Source organism: Carassius auratus, chromosome 17, assembly GCF_003368295.1.
Source record: "Carassius auratus strain Wakin chromosome 17, ASM336829v1, whole genome shotgun sequence".
Classification (NCBI taxonomy): Eukaryota; Metazoa; Chordata; class Actinopteri; order Cypriniformes; family Cyprinidae; genus Carassius; species Carassius auratus.
In genome coordinates, this window is record NC_039259.1 from 9,068,179 (window position 1) to 9,082,972 (window position 14,794).

The 14,794-nt window shown below is 34.1% G+C and overlaps 2 protein-coding genes across 4 annotated transcripts in view; one reads left to right on the forward strand and one right to left on the reverse strand.

Annotated features, from left to right (window-relative positions):
* Window positions 1-14,794, forward strand: part of LOC113117166 (regulator of G-protein signaling 7-like) — an 83,598-nt gene that overhangs the window by 29,936 nt on the left and 38,868 nt on the right. For 2 of the 3 annotated variants that reach the window (XM_026285626.1, XM_026285630.1), the window contains exon 1: window positions 14,529-14,735. The exons of the other annotated variant lie outside the window; for it this stretch is intronic. The gene's annotated coding sequence lies outside the window, so the exon portion shown is untranslated. Of the gene's footprint in view, window positions 1-14,528; window positions 14,736-14,794 lie in introns of those variants that run through there. 3 annotated transcript variants of the gene reach the window in all.
* On the reverse strand, window positions 3,927-13,423 carry reep3a (receptor accessory protein 3a). Its single transcript, XM_026285631.1, has 8 exons — window positions 13,065-13,423; window positions 10,718-10,790; window positions 10,223-10,299; window positions 9,417-9,537; window positions 8,964-9,077; window positions 7,912-8,047; window positions 6,439-6,575; window positions 3,927-6,281 (listed from the first exon to the last, which is right to left on the reverse strand). Exons 1-8 carry the CDS (start codon window positions 13,094-13,096, stop codon window positions 6,207-6,209), a joined length of 765 nt encoding a protein of 254 aa, XP_026141416.1. The 5' UTR covers window positions 13,097-13,423; the 3' UTR covers window positions 3,927-6,206.

Genomic DNA, 14,794 nt, shown 5'->3' on the forward strand with positions numbered 1-14,794 from the left:
TATACTAATTTAAGTGTTGAGGTAATATGTTTTGCACTCAAATTACAATGTGTGATAGTCTTTACCAAGCATTTAGCTAAACTTAACTTACAATCCTTTTCATAAACAGTGTTAAATAAGTTCAAATCCAGTGCCAAGAAATATAGTAAAAACGTAGTAAATGTATATAAACATTTACAAATTATTGGGTACTGCAAAAACATGAACAAATGATTCATAAATGATTTGTAAAGATGTGAAAATAAGGTGAATTCTAGTCATTTGGGACACTTTTGCCATCAAAATGACTGCTCGTGAAGGTACTAATAATAATTAGTAAATGTTTATAATCATTTACAATTGATGAATAGTTTCCACTTAAGATTGGGTACTGCAAAAACGTTAACAAATTATTAATAAATGATTTAAGATAGTAGAATTCAACACAACAAACAAAGACCAAATATATGACCTTTACTGACTGTATATGAGCTAATGAATGTGAAAATTAGCATTAGCTAATATTTGAACTGACATTTAATGACATTCGTTAGCATTTAAAATACATCAGCAAATAAGCTTGTAAATATTGTATAATTTCTGTAAAAATAATTTGTAGATTTTTTAAACGCATTGAAAGTTTAATGACATTTGTAAACATTAACTAATGATCCGGTAAGCATTATATAATGATTGTTAACGATTAAGCTTTAAATCATTGTAAACCATTTGTCAAAATCATTTGAAGATTCTTTTTTTTTTTTTTTATTTATTTTTTTATATAAATCAATGATCATATGAATTGGAAGTTTAATGACATTTGTAAGCATTTCCATTTACATAAAGAAAAGATCTGTTAATCATTTGGTAATGTTTAATAAGTTCATTCAATAAGCTCATAGATAAGCTTATAGATATGTGAATATATATTAAGTAATGATTAGTTAAACATTTGTTAATGATTTATTAATGAAAGGTATTATAGTGTTACCCCCTAATCAAAGTTCATTTTAATTTAAATGATCAGTCCATATCACATTGCAGAAGTCATTTCTAATATGAAAAATGCTCAAGCTGAGTCAATATAAAGTATAAAAGTCCACTACGATCAATATATTTTAAAAGGCACCATACATAGAAAAGTTCATTTTTTCAGTCTTTTTATTTTGTGGTCTTGTCTTCACACTTGCTGCCTGCCTCTTACATTGCTAACCCACTCCAGGTGGAGTGGCGCTGGCGCCCTAGAGAGATAGTTGGGAATTGCAAAGGGGGCAAGAGGTGTCAGATCCTGAAAAGAGAACGAGAGGAACCCGATAGTGGCTGGGTGCTGGAGGTCTGGACCGGGGCAGAAGGGTCTGGGGCTCCGGGTATTGAAGGCAGGATTATTGGGGACAGGCTGAGGAGAGATGAGGGCAGAGAGCAGTCTGACCCAGCGGGAGAGAGAGAGAAACAGAGAGAGAGAGAAAGAAAGAAAGAGTGGGTGAGATGGGGGTTAAAAACTCAAAGAGAGACTAAGGAAAGGAATGAGACTCAAGGAATGCTGGAGAAACCACAAGGTCAAAACAAGAAAAATCTATGAATGAAAGAAAGAAACTAAAGAATTAAAGAAAGAAATACAGAAAAAATAATGACTGTATCAGCCACCCTTTTAATGAAATGAAAAACAATAGTGTATATTGCTGTTTTAGGAATATTTGATTCTGATTAGTCATTCGTGACATTCATTTGTTAGACTTTTTGTGAAATGATCTCGAAACTGTTCCTGCAACCAATTTCATGGTTGTGATAGTTTTGTGTCTCTTGTATGACTGTGCTGTCTTTCTTTTACATAATGAAAGTATTTACAATTAATCTTTCACATCAATTTTACATTTATTTGGTAAACACCCATGTAATCAGTGAGGAATTATGTATAGTCATCTGTGAAGTGACATGTGAAATTGTGAATCTGGTAATTATCACCAAATAAACTCCTTTGAGGTGATATCAGATTTTTTATACATCATAATAACATGGTTTATTTTGAAATAATTCTGATCAATTCAAATTTTTTAATGCAATCAAATAAATCATGTTTTTTTTTTCAACTTACTATTTATCAATAAATCCTGAAAATCACACAAAAGATAAGATACTTCTTTCAAAAACAAGAAATTGTACTGACCCCAAGCTGTTAAATGGTAGCGTTACTCTTTAAAGACACACATGTTATTGTTTTGGGATTAAACAAACTTTACCCGTTCATCAGTGATGTCACTTCTACACATCAGTGCTCATGAAAACACAATTGCACAATTACTGTACGTCAATACGCAGTATTACCTCCACTGCAGTTTAAGCCCTACAATAACACACAATGAAATATCAAATTGATAGAGATCATTGCAAATGTCCAATGGGCCTTCAAGGCATGTTCCGGGTTCAATCCAAGTTAAGCTATGTACACTATCTGTGACATTTGTAAAAACATGCAAACAAATTGTATTGTTTGGCAATGCATTTAAAATGTATTTGGTATTATGTTCATTGTTAGCTTTTAAAGGAACAAACAAGCAACACTTTAAACATTATAATTGCTAAGATGTAACTAGTGTAATTAAATTGCATTCAATTAAATGCACAACTGATTAAATCAAAGCATGTTCATTATTCATTTATATACTATTATAGTTTTTAATATTTTTATTACCCTTTTTATACCTTTTATTATAGATTTTTAGATTACATTTCATAGAATTTTGTATTAATTTGGTGCTTTCGTCTTTATATATTTAGTTAGTTTTATAGTTCACTTTTAGTTCTGGTTTATTTCCAGTTAGTAATTCAGATTCATTTACAAATATTTTTTTTACTTACAAATCATTTATGAATAGCAAAAAAAAAAAAAAAAAAAAAAATCATTAGTTTTAGTCTCCAATAATAAGTTTGTCCTACTATAACAGGACATCTCACTAATAAAAATACAAGTTTGTATAACTTTACAGTTGAAATAATACACACATTTGTATGGAAGAATAAATAAAAGCAACAGACTACACATTTAAGTTATTTATTTATTTTTAATGCAGTTTTTGTATGCAACAGAGGCTGTCTATAGAGCATGTTTAGTTGTCCAAGAAAAAGAAAGAAAAAATAGAATGTTTCAGATATACATGGTTGTGGAACAACAGATAGTTTCACTCTCTCACTGATGTCTCTGCAAACACACACTCATATTCCAGGAGGAATTGACCTCCTGACAGATGAACCTATTTCTCTTTCATTCTCTCCCTTATTCTCTCGTCCTTTTCCTCTTCTCTTCCCCTCTTTTCTCTGATAGCGTCCGAGACACAGGACGTGTCCAAACTAAAGTGCTGAAAGAGTTGGACACATCCTGTGACAGAGACCTCAATGAAACAACTGCTGTTGGACCACACACACACACACACACACACACACACACACACACACACAGAGAGCTACCTCAGTCTTTGCATTTATCAGTGGACATGAACACGGAAATCACTGTCGAGTCTTATTGTAAAATATTTTCATTGTCATTCAAGTTAAAATAAATATAACTATAGCATTAAAACAGGGTGTTGTTTTCAGCACAACACGTGGCAGCTTGTTGTTAATATCTTTCTTCTTTATAGCCTAAAGACATAAATATTCAAATCAGGTGATTCCTCGTAAAGGTTAAACACATATTCACGCACATGCACAAGTGCCCACACACACACACACACACACACACACACACACACACACACACACACACACACACACACACACACACACACACACACACACACACACACACACGGTCTCTAAAGGCACCTTTCAGATGCACACACTCAACATCTCACTGTTAATCTAAAAGTGAAGCAAATCCCGTTCTGTTTTGCATGCTGAACCTTAAGCAATAAGAAACTGCTGAGAAAGACTATTGTAAAAAATTTTTTTTGGGGTTAAACCTTTTAAATTATGCACCTTTGCAGATGTACTAAACTACAAATGTTGGTAAATTAATATGCTTGCCAAACCAAAGAGTGACGTTGAAAAACATAACGTGACTGCCTCTAGTGGTCAGTGGAGGAACTGCAATATGACGGACAAACATGAACTAGGTGCTATTAAGAACGTGGCAATACATAAAACATTTATTTTATTAACAAACAGACCTAGAAGAGCTTATGACTAAAATGACTAATTGGTGTATGTACTGCTAATTTATGTCATAATCTGTATACACACAATGTTCCTGTAAAAAAATTTTTTTAAGTGAATTTCAACAAGCTTTTCCCTTCAATTTGTTAAGAAGTACAGGATAATAATAAAAAAAATTGAAAAATTGAAAAATTTCACGCTGACTTTACAGCACTCATAAAGAGCAATATCTTGCCCATGAAATAGCTTAAAGCATAAAAACCAAGAAAAAATACATTTTCTTTAAAGAAATGTCTACCTGCCCCTAACATTTTTTCCACATTTATGACTTTTCCAGGCCTTTCAAAATTCCCTGATATTCTGAGTCAAAGAAAATAAACTTTGTTTTTAACCTTATTACTGGTTTAAATCCAGTTCCTAACACATTCAACGCCGTTGTTGGTCACACATCTGCATACATATCCCTAATCAACAGGTTTCCTCTATCACACAAGACAAACTAACAAACCGAATCCTCAGAGGCTTTTCCCACACATTTATCTGTCCAACACACACACACAAAGGAAAAATCATCCCATTGTTTACACAAGTACAGTACAAACGGTCTTCTGTCAACTAGTCAGATTCACTCTTAAATCTGTCACGCTTAGGATGCCTTATCCTGGCATGCTTTGCAAAGATAAAGCTGGAGTGTTTTGGTCATGATATGCTAATTACGGCATGCTGTTATTTAAATTAGAGAAGGCTTAAAAACGTTACAATGATAGACTAAGTACACAAACCAACATGATTAAAATGAAGATACATCACTCTGAAATGGATTGCACAAAATGTTTTTAAAAATACAATCCCAAGGCATTCAAACTTAAGAAATGTATTTTAAAACCACTGTTACTTAAAAACAATTTAAGATTACAGTTACACAATTTCATGACAGATTATAAAGTTAAAGGCATAGTTCACACAAAAATTTACCCATTTACTCTTCATGTCATTCCTGTATGAATTCTTTGGAACATTACATTTTATTCTAAATCTTCCTTTTACATGATAGTTCCGAAATAAACCAATGGTGTCAACATGCACAGTTTCCAAACTTTCAGTAGTCCATTTTAGAATTTCAAAGATTATGAGTCAATAACTGTTAACTTCACTAAAGACAAAATGCAATATTGAACTTGAGAAAAATGGCTTGTTGTTGTTTGTTTTTTGCATTTTAAGTGATGTACTGTATGTAGTCAAATAAAGCATGTTCATGACACTTTATCTGTCATTTTGGAGTATACTTGACAGGCCGAATCCTTATTACACTTTAAATTATATGCAAAAGAGCGTACAGGATATATTTTTTTTAATATGCCTTTTGCATTCCTTACAAAAAGAAAAAAAGAATATGGGTTTGGAATGACACATGGGTGAATAAATGATGAAAGAACTATAATTCTGTGTGAACTATAGAAATGTAAACATTAACAAGCTGAAACACCCAAGCATACACAGAACCCTGTTAACATGCACTATTTAAGTCAGTTTTTTCCCCTGCTCCATTTAATTACAGGCTGAAGAGCGCACACTACAGAAACCTTGACTTTGACTGCCCTGTAGAGGGAGAGCGAGGCCATCAGGGATATATCTGAGTTTCTTGTGTCCACATTATGCTAATAAGAGATGTCTCTACAAAGGCATGTTCATTTCAAGTTACAGATCAGATGCACTCAGATCCACTTTTAAATGACATTTTTAGTACATTCTTAGTCTTCCTGTACTCATATTAGGCTTTGGTATTAAAAATTTTTTCTGAACAAATAATGCTGCATGCAATATTCTCTATTCATCATTCTGCATCATTGCCACTTGTACTTTAGTATTTGACATCTGTAAATCACTTTGGAAAAAGCATCCACTAAATGAATAAATGTAAAAGTCATTGTTCATGCTGTAAATCTGTTTGTAGTTTTGTGTTTAGTGCTGCTTTGAAAAAGCATTAGCATTAATCCGAAGTTTAGGATTAAACAGTTTTAAACCGAGGATTAGACTGCAGTTTTGATGCTGATCCCATGTGGGTTTGTAATGGACAATCAAGGATGGTCGAAAGTGGATGATGTAATCAACTGCCGCCTTCTGGGTTTCAGCTTCAGAGAGCCATAGCGAGGCTTTAAAAACAATACAACATCAATTCACAGTTAATTTTCAGGAAGTACTACAGCGGGGTCAGAAATTCTGAGACCACCGGGGAAAATGTTTGTATTTTATATTCTGCTTTGCATTATGATACAATTGAACATAAAATGTTTGCATGTGCAAATGTACCTCTTTACGTGCAGCTTTGGCACGGGTGAGTTTCACACTCTGAGATCTTCGCAGACCCTTTTGCACTGACGCCTCGTCTTCGGAGAATACTCCATCTGTTTCCTCCTCGTGCCCCTCCTCTGCTTGTTTATCTGGCTCTGTTGGAGCAGATGCACAGAGGAAGCAATAAAGATCTCAAACAAGAGGAACTGAACCTTGAAGGATTAGTTTACCCCAAAAATATCAATTCTCTCATCATTTACCCAGCCTCACGTAGCACCAAAACCAAAAATGAAATTTTCCATAAAATCACGAATGGATTCTGAAGCTTTCAAGCCTCATAAAGGATACACAAGTGCAATGAAAATGATTGGAATAGAGTGGAAAAAGTTGCATGGAGCTAATTCATCATCTGGCTTCCTTCCATTGTAGGTTAAGTTTTTTTTTTGTCCTTGAAAGAAAGTAATATTTTTAGTTTTAGTTTTGTATACATGTATTGCTTGAGCAGCCGAACTTTCCACCAGGATTGCTTTACTATACTTGTTCTACCACTAGAGGGAGACATAATAATTATTTTCTGATGACAGACAATGTGCTCTGTGTGCCCTTGAGGTTTAAAAAGCTAATTTTGAATCTTGTTGCAGTTCATTTGTTTCTTTAGTTTCATTTAGTTAAATCAGTATGTAATAATTATTCAGAATAACATAATCATTGATCATTATGTAATCAGCTATGATGTCAATAAAGGAAAAGTAGACCCACAAATTAAAAAAATGTGCTTAAATGTACTCATCCCAGGCCACCCAAGATTTTTTTTTTTTTCACCTGAACATATTTGGAGAAATTTAACACTACATCATTTGCTTCATATTACCGCAATGAATGGGTGCCATCAGAATGAGTGCAGTTGATAAAACATTAAAGTAATCCACAAATTACGCAAGTAATCCACAAGCTGTGTGTTTGCAATAAATCCATCATTGAGATTTTTTTTTTAACCATATTACTTCTCAGTCCTCTATCCATAATAATAATAATCCATAATAATGCTTTCTTCAGTGAAAAAGTCATCGTGTCTGAATCAGAAGAGAAATATGCATGGATCATGCAACGTTTACAAGCAAAAACAAATATACTGGTGGATTTGAATGTGAGAGGACAACAGGGCAGCATTAATATGGATTCTGGATGCATATTTTGGGCAGAAGTGACAGTTTAAAGTTAAAAGGTCTTTATGATAGATTAGTTTCTTACAAACACACAGCTGTTCAGTTCACAAGATGTAAACAGATGGACTGGATTACTTGATTATTATAATGTTTTATAAGCTGTTTGGACTCCTTTCCCAGCAGAGAATGCATTGGAGAGCAAGTGATATAATGCTAGATTTCTCCAAATCCATTTTGATGAAGAAACATCTTGAAAGTACATTTCCAGGATTTGTATTTTTTATTTTTGGGTGAGCTAATCCTTTAATGCATGTCCAGTACTCACCAGAATCGGCAGCGCTAGGGTTAGCAGGCTGGAGGGCCCGTCGGCTGGGGTTTGAGAACACTGATTGTTCAGGGGGTAACTGCGTCAAGTCTGGAATACTGAAACTCCTCAGACGTTCACTGATGGCACCCTGTCCCTGTGACATGAGTCATGTGGTCAGCTAACATGGTGCACTTAGCAAACAGAATTCAAGAACCAAAAAAAAGCTGTGGCTACCTTTATAATACACAAAGACATATTTTATTTAACTTCCCAGTTAATGATGTGTTGGCGACAGGTTAAAGCAGATTGAAAAAGAAAGCAAGTTACCTGAGCTAGGTGCAGCAGCTACTGCTGGAGATTAGTTTAGCATGTAGACAGAAAGAGAAAGAAAACAGGAAGATTTGAACTAGACTTTTACATTTTCTAAAGAAAACGTTAAGTGGTGCATGTCTATGCTATTCTTGTTTCTAGATAAGAATCAAGATAAGAACAGTAGACCTAAGCGGAAACAGAAGAGGCTTATCAGAAACAGAAGAGCACTAGTGATTTAGATCTTTTTTTAGGAACCAGACATGGCCAGACAGCAAATGTGATTTTAAAAAAGCAGTCAAGAGAACAAGAGAGGTTGTAGTGAAGAGCACATGTGATTTTTGCAGTGCATTTTTGTGTAATAACATGCTGTATATTTTTAAGGTCTTCTTTGTGGGTATGGTGTGTATTAGCAGAATGATACAAGTTTCCAAAAAATGATTTCTAGTCATTACTGTATTTTTATTGTTATTTTTTATCAAGCCTTTGTGATCATTTAACTAACAAAAGTTCTTTAATATGTTTTTAAAAATCTGGTATACCCTTTCATATCCATATTTTTATTTTAACTTTATAACAGCATACCAGAAATGAGAGAAAACAATGAATCAGAAAAAAGATGTAATGTATCAATGCAAAACAATGTTTCTGCTTATGTGGAATGAAAGCTGACCAAATCAGCTTAGTTAGCTAGGTTAGCTCAAATGCCTAGTATAAACAGTGCATGAGTGTACAAATGAGCACACGTGTCCATGCAGTACCTTCACAGCAGCGGTGACAGCAGCAGCAGCCGCAATCGTGAGACCTTGACGTCCGAAATTCACCATGGTCTCGTAACTCCTCTCTCTGGCCTGAACGATATAATCATCAATCTCCTGAAAAACAGAATGTGCAACAGTCAATAGATCTATCCTTTAAGTCCACCCTTAACCTCCAACTAGGAGTTGTTTGACAACAAATAATTACAGAGGGCCGGGAACAAAATACGCAAGTGCAGTTAAACAAAAGATGCAGTTTATTGTTAGTTCATAATGATCATGTTATCGACACATCCAACTAACCCAATCCGTCCGTCTGTTTATCTCTTAACTTAATTTATGTAAACATTGATTATGTAATCCTCTCGATTCCATAATACGTTGCAGTATGGCTATGTGTTCACTGTCAGTGAACGCCTATTCCCAGGGAAACTGATGATGTGTTTAGGTCATTACCCTCTCCTTGGATGCCAGCATAGGGTGTAGGAACTTCCTGTAGAGGACACTGGCTCCTCTGGTGTAGGGAGACAGCAACCAAAAGACAAAAGCCATTTTCAGTTCGTAGTAAACTGGAAACCTGAAACAATCAAGTGCAATCAATGTGAAAACAAAGGGATGATGGAAGACACAAGAATAAATGTAATTTATGCATTCTCTATGATTTTACAGGCTTGGTGGATCGATATTCAGTCAAATTCAATTCAATAATTTACCAGAATATTTGAACACATTTTACAAATATTTTTGAAATATTGTTATAATTTACCAGAATATTTGAACACATTTTTTAAATATTTTTGATATATTGTTATATTTCATTATTATTAATATTTCATAATTTTTTATTTAAAAAAAAATCCCCATTACAGAATAAAAGAGTCAATTAACATCATTTTTATTTTTTTTATTACAATGCCCTTTTTTCAGAACTACTACACTGCATACTATGCAAATAAAATTGATCTAATTTAGGAAAATCAGATCCAGAAAAATAAGCAGAGCTGATCTTATCTTTTTTTTTTTTTTTTTTTTTTTTGAATGTCACGAAACTAATGAAACTTTAACCGAACTGAAACTGAACTTAACAGACTGGTTCCTCTAACTGGCCTGAGGAAAACAAATGGAGCTCAACATCTGCTAGACAGTGAAAAGACATAAAATGGAGAACAATGGCAAAATGTTAATAAAACCACTTGATGCATAATTACTCCATGCAATCCATTATTTATTTGCCCCTTTCCAGACTGTGTGTATATATTTACCAAGCCAAAGAAAGGTCTGTGATGGTCTCCACCACTGTGTAAAGAGCAAACACAATCCAATACATCATCCATCGCACCTGTCAAACCACAAACGCAAACAAAAAATGCCTGTTAGAGATATAGAAGTGCTACTTACAAAAACTTACCATGTACGTAGTACTATAACATTCACTTTATGATATACATCAAAGAGCAATGGTATCACATCACTGTACCATGGTACAGTCACAGTATTTTTGTAAGGAAAGAAAAGGTTGGACACAAACCACAAACAGGACACAAATGGTGGAAGAACAGTATTAAATTGCTCAACAGCTCAGGGTTTTGTTACTGACAGACTCTGTCAGATACAAAGAGTAACCAGGATATACAGATAGTTTAGCTGAAGCTCTCCATCTATTCTGACCATTAACATTCTCTAAACTCAAAAAGATGTGAAGAATCAGTTGAACATGGACAAAGATATGCATGTGCATTTATGAATGGCGTACTCACATATTCTTTGACATTCTTGGATTTGACGGCTTTAAAAGAGTAGTAAGCAGGATACAGCGTTCCAAACAAAAGACTGGGATAAAACACACACATACATACAGTTCACATTACATGATTTATATTAAAAAATATCATGCTTCTGTTATAGGTTGGCCAACAGTTCAGTGCCCAACCAATCAAAATTCAGATACACTGATATAAAAATGGAAGACATACAAATATATCTATATAGGTTATATCGGGACAATATTATAAACTTTTTAATTTATTTTTGCATTTGGATTATCTTTGCCTTCATCTAACACTTAAGTCTTTAAAAAGACTAATAATTAAAATTGTATATAAACGTAGTAACACTGTTAAATGTAATTTTGAGCAAATCTTTAAGTTAATATCCTTTTTTCCTACTCTAGATAACTAAATTAACTTTTAGCATTAAAATTGATCTTAGTTTTAAGCTTTATTTTAAATGCATTTAGACAAAATGTTGCAAAATTTTGTCATTTATCAATTATCGGCCATTACATGAAAATGATTAGCCATGTAACAATAAAACAATTATCAGCTTATCTTATCAACCATAATTTGATTATCAGTGGATTCCTATGCACAATCTTATATTTGATGATAATCCATCCAGATGGCAATACAGATACTGAAATCCCGTTGTTAGAATTTTTTCTTTTTTTCAAAGAGGTGTTCAATTCAGTACATACACACAGTAAATTCACCACCTTCACTCTAACTGGCTTATGTTTTCCTGATCCATTTATTTTCGAGTAGCTGTGGGAACGACATCACTGCCTGATACAGTCTAAAGTTATGTGTGGTCATGGGTGTGTGTGTGTGTGTGTGTGTGTGGTGAGGGACTGTTGGATGGATTCCATTTATTGCATAACGTTTCTCCACTCTAAAACATCTCTACCATAAAGCAAAATAAGTGCTGAAGTCAAGAGCAGAGGCCATCTCTTAACTTAAAACACTAAAACTGCTTGTAATTAAACAGCTGCAGCATCACCAAGTCACTATTTCCAAAAACAGCCTGCCTTGCTTTTACAACTAGTCCAAAGAAAGTGTTTAATCGTCGAATGCTGTGAGAACACATTAGAGTCACAATGGTTTAGTCATGCATCTCCTATTAAGCTGTTCTCTAGGAGAACTCGTGAGGGTAAAAAAAAGAAGGGAAAGAATTACGAATGAATGTGTGTGTGTGTGTGTGTGTGTGTATGTGTGTGTGTGTGTGTGTGTGTGTGTGAGTGATGTTACTGCACATCTCTAAAGCAGCTAGGCCTTGCTTGTCGAAAGTGAATAATTCATCATTTCAACTTACAATAAGAACACAAGAGGCGTTTCAAAAGACCTTTAGACTTTGAAACTGACTATAACCTACTATATATAAATGCATTTCTATCAGTGACAACCATAGACTCTTATCTCTTATATTGTCAGTACACTAAAGATAAACAAACCCACAGCAAACAGCAACTAGTGAGATGAGGCACAGTATGTGCTTTTCTGTGCTGACCTTTTCTGCAAAGAAAGGGACACACCTACTGTAACATTACGGTCTAGCAGGAAAACAGCAGTTCCTCTCTGGCAGACATGGACTTTGAATAAAACAGGTCTCCAGCCAAAAACATGATGAATTTCCTGCTCTACATCACTACGTCAGCAAAACTGACGTTTTTTTTTCTTCTGCAGAATTTGTGAATTTTTATTGTGGCTGACAATGATTCAGAGGTTCCTAAACTTTCGTACCAGTGAATTTCCAAGATTTTCCATTACTTTTCCTATGATTTGTGATTTGTGCACTCACAAAAACAGTGGTTTCCAGCTTACTAAATACTTCAGTTCTGAGCATAACAATACATTTATATTGACTGTAAACATTTACATGACCTTTTAAAATAGTATTAATTTCTATTACTATTCTAGGCCTGAAAATTAAGATTTTATTATTAAAATTCTTTCCAGAATTTCCAAGACAGTGGGAACCTTGTTAAAAGTTAAAATATATAAAATAAGAATAATGCATACATTTAGTAACTTTAACAGTGTCATTTATTATATTGGGGGGGGGGGGGGGGGAATTATAACATTACCTTTTGCATTTTTTTTTCTTTTTAACCCCGACCAACAACAAATAAACTACACTTTGTTTTATGTACTTATAATATTGTTTTGTATTGTAAGATTGTAGATGTAGAGACAGTACAGTGGTAGAGGTACAGTGTGTGCATAGATGTTATCTGTATTAACTAAATGCGCAGTCAGCAGATTTTTTTTTAATGTAACGTAAGCGATACTTTAAGCACAGAAATACAAATTGTTTTCAGTAAATACTCACACGATGACCCTAGATATAATCCAAGACACCATCTTCCAACCTGTTGCACTTTTAAGTTAAGAGGTTCGATGCAGGTCCAGTCCAGAGTCATAAACTATTCAAATAAACTACAACTAATAATAACTAATAACTGTGTCGCTTCTCCAACCGCTAAAACCCAACCACTGAGTTCCTTTTTTTAACGCATGCTTCCTGATATCCACAAGTTTGCAAGATGACATCGTTATTCGACGGATAACCACTGGTTTCAGCTGTTGTCTTCTCGCTACATGATCTTCCGTTGTTTTTAAAAATGTATGTATTGTTTTCCTCTTCGCCTGTCCTTTTCGTTCTAGGGACGATGTCGGTCACCTTTGATTGATGGCACGACTGGCCACTGATTGGACAAAGACTCTGGTTTGTCCCGCCTTCTGCGTTTACTGATTGGACTACTGACTCGGTCACAGGGCGGAGCAGCTCATCGCTTGCAATGCATGCTGTTTGCGTACTAGGACAGGAATGATTGAGTTTGAAACAGGTCATTTGGAAACGTTTTTTATTTGAAGATGTAAAATGCTCGATGTTCAGTGGATTGGTGCACAAAAACATTTTATATATTTTTTTGGTTCTGGAGAGAAATCAAATATATTTTATTATTGCAATAATGTAGGCTAGTTATATAATAGATGGTAGCTGTAAATGCAACATTGTATCGTCCTGAGAATAAAAAAAAAATATGATAATAATTTCTAAACACTCCATATCATGTGGTCCAGTAGAGTTGGTTGACCATTTATTATTTTTATTAACTCTATGCATTGTTATTGCAAAACCTGAGATTCAGGTCTCAGCCCTGAAATTTTAGGGAGTAATTATAGTAGTGTATATATAAAACAAGTGGACATTTCAGAGTTCACTTATTTAAAATATAAATTTTGAGCAAGATTATTTTTATTTTTAATTTTTTGTCTGTTAATGCCACTTGGAGACAGACATTTTCCATAGATTTTATCACTCTCCCAATAGCTGTCATAAATAACTAACTAACTATTAAAAAAAAAAAAAAAACTATTTAAACTATTTACCAATGTTTAAAATAATAACAGCTTTCCTGTAGCTCAAACAGTAGAGCATGGAGCTAACAATACCAAGATCATGGTTTCAGGTAAACAAGAAAACTGATCAAATGTAAGATGTTTTTGACAACTGAAGTGTCTGCAAATTGTAAATAATAATATAATATTTGTATGTTTTAATAAAATAGTAGTTCAATCGTTTACTATTTTAAGTAATACAAATTATATTTTAAAATAAATGTTTTAATTAACACAAATTATTAACTAAGCGATGCAATATTTTATGCTATATTATTATTATTATTATTATCTAGTGACATAATTAAAAATAATTACGTTATTTACAAAACAAAAATGCCAAATCCCTGAACGAAAAGCACACCCTCCTCTTTTGTGTAGACTCCAGGATTGGTTCAAGGTTGGATGCGCGTGCCCTTGTCGCTGGCGCGTGCCCCGTCCTTCAGCAGAATCTCTGCGCGCGATAACGCGTCAGCATCAAGCAAAGGTTCACTAATATTTCCAATGAATGATACGTCTGATAGCTGACGAACTGCAGGAGCTTGATCCACTCTGGCATCGCGGATCCATATATCAGGGGGAGACGGGCGAGTTTGAGGTGAGAGTGAACAGAAGTGATGCTTTATGATTGTGATGTGCATTTTATTGGTGATGCCA